General features: G+C 66.2%; 1 protein-coding gene across 3 annotated transcripts; it reads right to left on the bottom strand.

The window, feature by feature from the left end:
- Positions 1-7,530, bottom strand: VSTM2L (V-set and transmembrane domain containing 2 like). Of its 3 annotated transcripts, none has more exons than XM_015296589.4 (4): positions 7,316-7,530; positions 2,177-2,346; positions 1,775-1,825; positions 1-764 (listed from the first exon to the last, which is right to left on the bottom strand). In XM_015296589.4, exons 1-4 carry the CDS (start codon positions 7,422-7,424, stop codon positions 492-494), a joined length of 603 nt encoding a protein of 200 aa, XP_015152075.2. In that variant the 5' UTR covers positions 7,425-7,530; the 3' UTR covers positions 1-491. The 3 variants fall into 3 exon arrangements, with proteins under 3 accessions (XP_015152075.2, XP_015152074.2, XP_046759015.1); XM_015296588.4 differs by having other exon boundaries at positions 1,775-1,828; XM_046903059.1 differs by lacking the exon at positions 7,316-7,530 and adding an exon at positions 6,346-7,036 and having other exon boundaries at positions 1,775-1,828.

Below are 7,530 nucleotides of genomic sequence, written 5' to 3' on the forward strand. Positions count from 1 at the left end.
TTCGTTAAGGAGCTTTATTAGCTGCAGGTGGTGCAGGCTGGGAGGGGGGAGTGAGGGCAATAGGGCCCCAGGCCCTCTCCCCTCCGCAGCCCCCTCCCCAGCGGCAGTGCCCCATGGTGGGGTCCCAGGGTGCGGGCAGTGGGGTGGCAGTGAGACCCCCCCCCCCCACCCCGCACCATCCTTCCTGCACTGGGCTCGAGCCTCGGCACGCTGGGGCGGCTGTGGGGCAAGCAGGGGAGAGGCAATATATACAGTCCCTAAAATGGCAGCTGTGATGAGAGATGGGCTGCAAAGTGGGGCGAAAGGGAACAAAGCAACTAAACGGGGCCTCCTACAGGGGGTGCGGGTGGGGGGGGGGCGGTCCGCTCGGCAAAGCACAAAGGGGAGCAGGGGGGGTTCCCAGGGGCGCGAAGCCGGGAGGGGGCAAACCGGGGCGGGGCGGGGTGGGGGGGACCCCAGCGTGGAGGTCAGTCCGTGGGGCAGCGGCAGTCCTACAGCGTGCAGGAGGTGTCGGCCGCGCGCTTCCTGAGCTCCCTGCCGGCCTTATGCTGGTGGTGGTGCGGATGCGGGCCGGGCGGCTGCGTGTCCTGGGGGTGCCCGGCGCCGCGCGCCGCCTCCACGCGCAGATACGCCTTCACCTTGTGCTGCCGCGCCGTGCCCTCGCTGGCGTCGATCACGCGGCACTCGTAGGTGCCCTCATCCGCCGGCTTCACCCGCGACAGCCGCAGTTTGTGCGAGATGTTGCTGCCGACCACCTTCACCACCTGCAGCGGAGCGCGGCGTCACGACCCCCCTCCCCGGCCCCCTTTGGGACCCTCCCCCCCCACCCCCGGCCCCATCCCTCGCCGCAACCCGGAGGTCCGAGCCGGGCGAGATGGATGCTCAGCCACGCCGCTAATTAGCTTTTCTACCAAATTGATTCGCTCGCGGTATTTATCACCCAATGAAATTTAAGACTTATTCACCAGCCGGCGCCGCGCCTGCCGTGGGCTTGGGTCAATAAATCAGATTTATGGCCCGCCCCGAGGCCCCCCCGGCTCCGTTCCCTATAATCACACGGGACAGCACAGGCCGTTTTTCTACTCGCCGCCGTGCGTTGGCAGAGGGCTTCGTGGTGGTTGGGAATGGGGCCGGAGCTGCTGCCAAAGAGTCACGGACTGCCCCTGGAATGGGAGCAGAGGGGGCCGGGGGGGTCTACCAGCACAGCACAGAGCGCCCGCTGGGCTGCAGGCATTGACTCCAGGAGCGCTGCGTGGCCCATCGGGAGGAAAGTGACCAATGGGGCTCAGACCTCAGGAAGCCACGCAGGGAATCCATCAGAGGGGATGTGGCCTCCCCGGGGCGTTGGTTACCAGCAGTGGGATTTACATGCGCCAATCCCCGCTGATGAGGAAGGAGAGCAGTGCCCACGTGGAGCAGGTTGGGCTCGGCGCCCTCTGCCCTTCTGCTGGGATGCTGCTGGGCAGCGGGTCGGGCAGCAGCACACAGCCAGCAGCACGTGTTTAACTGAGCTAATTGGTGTCTCCTCGTTCCGATCCCATGAGTGTAACTGCATTGGGAACACCAATCCAGGGAGGAAATCCGGCCGATCTCCCCAAAGGATCGCACCCAGCATGGCACTGCTGGGCCCTGCGCTCAGGTTGGGGCGATGGGGACAGAAGGACCCCCCGTGTGGGGCAGCCCCCCATGCTCTGCAATGGGTGCCGGGGTTGGGGGATGTGGGGCAGCGATGCTCCCAGGCACAGACCTCATAAGAGCCACGGTTGGAACTCACACTGATTTTTGTTGCGTCCTTCCCAGCCTCCTCCTGCTGTGATGCTTTTAGCTGCTGGGAGAGAGGGATGGGGGGAGAGGAGTGGACATTAGTTGGGCTGGACAAGGGGGGAACCCATCGGCCGATTCCCACCCTGCGAGGAGCCGGGATGGGAGCGGGGCCGGGAGGGACCCCCACGGCCTCAGCACACGGCGGAGCCCGCACAGCTCTGCCAAAAGCAAAATAATGAGGGCTCATTAAGATACCGAAAGCCGCCCTCCCTTTATTGGGCCCTTATCTCTGTGCAAACAGAAAGGGAAATGGAGACAGCCGCGTGCCAAGGCCGATAGGCATGAGAATGGGGGGAAGAAGGGAAGGCCACGGGATGCGCATCCCCATCCCCAGCGCCGGCCGCAGCGTTACCTGGCCAGAAGCCCACGTCTGTTTGTCCGTCCAGTCCTTGTGGGTGCGGACGTACCACCACTGGATCTCCAGGGAGTACGACGGGGAGCCGCTGCCGCGGAAGGAGCACGCCATCTCCACGTCCTCACCCGCCTGCGCCGTCACGTCGTGCGGCATCTCCGTGAACAGCGCTGTATGGGCAGAGCGGGGCTGCGGGCGCCGGGGATGCGCCGTGCCCAGAGTGGGGCGGTGCCGTAACCCCAACACGGGGACCCCCTCCCGCCCCCCCCCAACTGCTCCGCTCCATCCCCATCCCTGTGCCCCCACCAATGGGACCCCCCTGAGCCCTCTGCCCCGGCAGCGGGACCCAAAAGGGGTGATGAATGAATCGCATCTCTGCTGAAATAAGAGCATAAATGAAAAACAAATCCTTGTTTAATGCGGCCCCCAAACAGTCTCCCACATGCCATATGGTTTGCCTTCCTCTCTCAAAACAAATATTGTTCGGAGATGTAATTAGAATTCTTTTCATCTCCTCTGGAGATTCCTCCGTATATCGGTCTCAGTGTGGGGTCACCGGGAGACGGCACAGCCACGGCACGCTGTGGGCATGGGGCACCCAAGGCTGGCACGGCGCTGTGCCCCCTCCCCACGGGCACTGCTTTGAGCTGTGGCAGCGCTGGGACCCCACCTCAGCTCCACAGCTGAGATCCCAGGAAGGATCTGACCCCACCAGGCACTGCTGCGGCTCCAGCAGCCATTCGGTCCCATGGTGCCCTCGCAGAGCCCCCTGAGCATCGTGCGGCCCCGGGGCTCCTTACCGAGCCTGATCCCATCGCAACACGACTTATTATCAGCATGACAGAAAAGTTAATGCCTCTAATATCGCTCCGTCCCCCCGGACGCATGGCAATCCCACAGACTTATCGCTTTCCTTTAATCCATCTTAGCAGGGAACGGAGGAACACACGCAGTGTGGGGGCTGACTGCGCCCCGCCGCTCCCACCACGTGTGGGCTCAGCACTGCAGCTGCGGTCCCTCCGTCCCTGCATGGCATCCCTCCGTGACTTCCAGCAGCCAGGTGGGAGCAGGAAGGGCCTTCATGAGCAGTTCTGCCACCTGGGTTCTGCTCTCCCGATCACCCCACGGGGCTCTGCTGTAATGGCACAGTGCGAGGTGGGTCCCCATCCCCATCCCCATACCATCCCCATCCTCATGCCAACCCCATCCCCATCCCCTTCCCAAGCCAGCAAGCAGCATGCACGAAGCAGGGCTCCTGCATTGGAGCTGTGGCACTACAGGGCAGTGCAATGGGGCAGCCCCCCCAGTCCCCAGCCCATCCCCATCCCTGACATTGCACTGCGTCCTCCCAGATGGAGGGAGGGGGGGCTGCAGGGCCCGCGGCTCCGCTGCTTTATTGCCGCTACCTGTCATAAACTGAGCAAATCAGGATCGATAAATCTTCCAGGAAACAAAAATCAGGGGAAATAAAATGAACTCAATGGGGAAACACAGATAAACGGAATTGAAAACGCCTGCTGGGACGGCTCCGTGCGCTCATAAACTGCAGACAGAGCGGCTGCTGCCCCCCCTGCGGGGCAGGATCCATCCCCACAGCCCCCACAGCCCGCAGCCCCCTGCCCCATGGCCACGGCCACACCGGTGCCTGTGAGCAGCACAGGGCGCCTCTCAGGGCCCGCAGCCCCGAGCCCAGCGCTCGCAGCACCGCACATCCCGCTGCTCAGGGCCGTGCAGAGGCAGTGGGGCTGCAGACCCCGAACCTCCAGCGCTGGGAGTGCCGTGGCTGACATTGCTGTGCAGGCACGCAGCCGGGTGCTATTTGTGTAAACACGCTCCGAAGGGTGATTAAATATGTATTGGACATTTGCAAAAGCATATTAATTACCACGTTAGTGCACCAGCTCGCTCCGTGAATTATTTACCCCTCTGAACCAGCACAGCCCCCATCGCAGCACCGAACTGCCGACGCTGGGGATAAACCCAGCCCTGCTCCAGCCCTGCAGGGTGTGGGGCTCAGGGATGGAGATCTGGGGATGAGGGATGAAGATTTGGGGCTGAGGGCTGCAGCTCTCTTCTGCAGCTCCTGAGCCGGGCTGGGCCGGCAGGCAGAGCCCACAGCACAACCCGGACACCGCCTGAGCCCCCATATGGGGGTCTGGGCACTATCGGCCCCCAGTGCAAAGCACAGAGGGTGCAGAGAGGGGGAAAGGGGGGTCGTGGGGGGGGGGGAGAGGTGGCCCCGAGGGTGCAGCAGGGTGTGGGGTACAGAGGGTGGGGGGAATGCAGGGCATGCACGGCTGCTGTAAGAGCTGCTGCCCCCCTCGCCCCCCTCCCAACCGCCGCTATTGTGTTTCGGGCAGCGATCAAGTGTGGCTGATTCTTTCTCTTCATAAAGCTCCGAGTCATAATTCATGGTTTATTATGGTCGGGTGAGTCAAGGCACTCCGAGCGCTAATTGCCAGCGGGGCCACACGCTCTGCTCATCCTGCTCCCGGCTTCCACACCCCCTCCCCCCCACAGCCCCACAGAGGAGTGCGGGGGGGGGGCAGCACAGGAGGGCACACGGCTGTGTCCCACTGCAGCCCAAACCTGGTCCGTGTCAGCACCCCGGCGATGACCGACCCCGGCCTCAATGGGACCGACAGCCACGGGGCTGCAGCACAGCGGTGTCCCCACGCAGTGCCCGGCTGCTGCCCCGCACTGCAGGGTGAAACCACCCTCCTGCTCCCATCCGCCAGATCTCCTCCCAACAACCCTACAAAACAGCAGTGCGACCCCTGGGTCACCGAAACAGATCACAGTGGGAACACGCACCACTCAATGACCGCTGCAGCCGCCCGGGGACCCCAGAGCCCCCCCAGCCTCAGCCGTGGCCATGAGCTGAGACCTATTCCCCCTGCACAGCAGTGTGTGGCCCAGCCCTGCAGCACCGGGGCTTCACTGCTGCAGGGACACTGCTGGCACCTCCGCCACCGCCGTCCTGCAGGGCTCACAGTGCCACGAGACCGAGCAATCCAGAACCCAGGTTGCTGCCATGCTGGAGCTCTGGCCATGGCACTTTGCTCCCAAAGGGAAGGCGGAGGAGCAGCTTTTTGACAGTAGAAGTGGTAAAAAAAAACTACAAATGGGCCTACGGCTCCTGGACGGACCCCGGCAGCGTCTGGCAGCCCATCCTGCACACGTCGTGCGCTCCTGGAACGTATCTACCTATCTGCTACGGGATGATTTCCCCGCTGGGGAGAGCACAGCACGGTGGGGATCCACCCGGGGGTCCCTCACCCCAAGCACCGCAGCGGGGAGCTGCCAGTGGGGCTGAGGAGGAAGGATGCAGGGAGGCGATATGGGATCCGTACGTCCCGCATTGATCCCAAAGCGGCTGACACGGAGGCGGTGCTGAATGTCCCCAGCACAGCCCCGGCAGCAGCGAAGCCCCCCGCCCCGAGGGGGTCCCATCCGCAGCCCCACTGCCGGGCGCCGTCGGCTCTGCTTCAAATGAGCCGTCGGCGTCCTAACGTAGTAATTCCCAGCGCCCGGCCGTCGCCCGCCAGCCTTCTTCAAGGGAAAGGAACGCGCAGACATTTGATGAGGAGAGGTGTCAGAAGTAATTGCGCTGAATGACTGCACGAGCAGCAGCAGGAAAAACACATCGGATGGAGAATTCCCACCAGGAAGCGCGAAAAAATCCGGCACAATGCAAAGTGTTTATGAAAGTAATTGATAGAATAATCACTGGCGTGTGAGACAAAGGAGAGGGGCAGCACCCCGGGGAGCCGGGCCGGCGCTCCCGCGGCCCTCAGCCGTTCAGCCGGCGCTTATTGATGGGAGCCGCTACCGCTCGCAGACGACGCAGGGAAGGAGACGGGGCTCTCCCGCTCGCGATGCGCGCCGCTCACCGGGCGGTTCGGGGCTGGGATCGCCGCCGGGCACGCGCTGCCCACGCTGGGGCCGCGGAGCCTTCGCTCAGCCCCTCCCTGCGCCGCCCGCCCCCCGGCCGGCCGCGGCGGCGACGCTCTCCCGGGGACGCGGCGGGTTCGGCGTTGCACGGCCGGCGGCGCCCGGAGCTCAGGGGGAGCCGAGAGGCCGCAGGGAGCGATCGCAGCCCCCCGACCGCGGGGCCCCGACCGCCTCCCCTCTGCCGAGCGGCGATTGATACGGCGCGCGGCTCTCACCGAATTGGTATTCACCTCCTGAACACGGATGGCTCATTATCCGTGACCCACTTCCTCGCCGCTTTTCAGTATCGTTAATAAAGGTTGCTGTTGTGATTAAGGGAGTCGCTGCGGAACCGCTCGCAGCCCAAAGCCGTAACGGGGCTCCGAGGTGCGCACCCACCTCCGCGTCCCCCTCCTCGGTCCCTTTTCTTTCGCGGACACCATTTCATCCTTTTTCTTTTACCGATTGCTGAATTTCTGAGGGGTGCGCTGCGGGACCCGCGTGCCGCTCACCCACCTCACCCACCCCACGGGCCGCAGCCCTTCGCCTTCACCCCGCGCAGAGGGGACGGATCCCCCCCCCAGCGCCGGCTCCGGCCCCGGCCCGGCCCCACCAGCGGCTCCCGGGGCGGGGAGGGATCCCCGACGGTCCCGAGCATCCGCGGTCGGGTCGGCTCCGAGCCCCCCGCGGCGCGGGGCAGCGCCCGCCTCCGTGATGCCGCGATCCCGCGGAGATCCCGGCGCCGTCCTCCGGCCGCTCCTCCGGCGGATCCGCGGGGACGGAGAACGGGAGGGGATGGAAGGAGCCTCGAGGGGAGACGGCGCTCCGGCTGCGAGGGGCGTGCGGCGGCGCACGGGGATGCGCGCGGCGGCGCTCGGGATGCAGACGGGGCTGCACCGCGCCCGGCGGCGGAGGCCGAGGGAACGGAGCGGCGGAGCGCAGCCCCGATCCTCAGCCCTCGCTCCGCGGAGCCGCCGCCGCGACGGAGCGCTCCGTGCTGCCGAAACCCGGCCCCGCCGCGGCCCCCGGGACCCCCCCCACCGCCGCCGCCGCCGCCGCCGCCGTTCGGTCGCGCTCCGCCGCGCCCCGGGGAGCCGCACCGCCGGGACCGATCCCCGGGCGCGCCCCCGCTCGCCGCCACCGCCCCCCCCCCCGGCAACCGTCCCCATCCCCGCTGCCCGCCGACCGCCCGGTGCCCGCGCTCACCGCTGCCCTCCGCCGGGGCGTCCCACGGGGGGGGCCGGGAGGCGGCGCCGAGCTGCAGGTAGAGCCCCAGGTAATGGAAAATCCCCACGGCCAGGCCCAGGGCGCCCATCGTGCCGCCTCCGTCCCGAGGGGGAGCGGCGGCGCCGCCGGGCCGAGCCGCGTCCCCGGGGCTGCGCCGCGGTCCCGGCGCCGCCGCGCTGCGGAGCTCTTCCCTC

This window comes from Gallus gallus, chromosome 20 (assembly GCF_016699485.2).
Source record: "Gallus gallus isolate bGalGal1 chromosome 20, bGalGal1.mat.broiler.GRCg7b, whole genome shotgun sequence".
In the NCBI taxonomy this organism is placed as follows: domain Eukaryota; kingdom Metazoa; phylum Chordata; class Aves; order Galliformes; family Phasianidae; genus Gallus; species Gallus gallus.

Bases quoted from the DNA above. Each gene is read 5' to 3' on its own strand.
- VSTM2L (XM_015296588.4), bottom strand. From the start codon at position 7,424: ATGGGCGCCCTGGGCCTGGCCGTGGGGATTTTCCATTACCTGGGGCTC. The intron at 2,347-7,315 runs GTGAGCGCGGGC...CTGCCCATACAG, and splicing joins CGCCCCGGCGGAGGGCAGCG to CGCTGTTCACGGAGATGCCG. The intron at 1,829-2,176 runs GTAACGCTGCGG...CCTCTCTCCCAG, and splicing joins AGACGTGGGCTTCTGGCCAG to CAGCTAAAAGCATCACAGCA.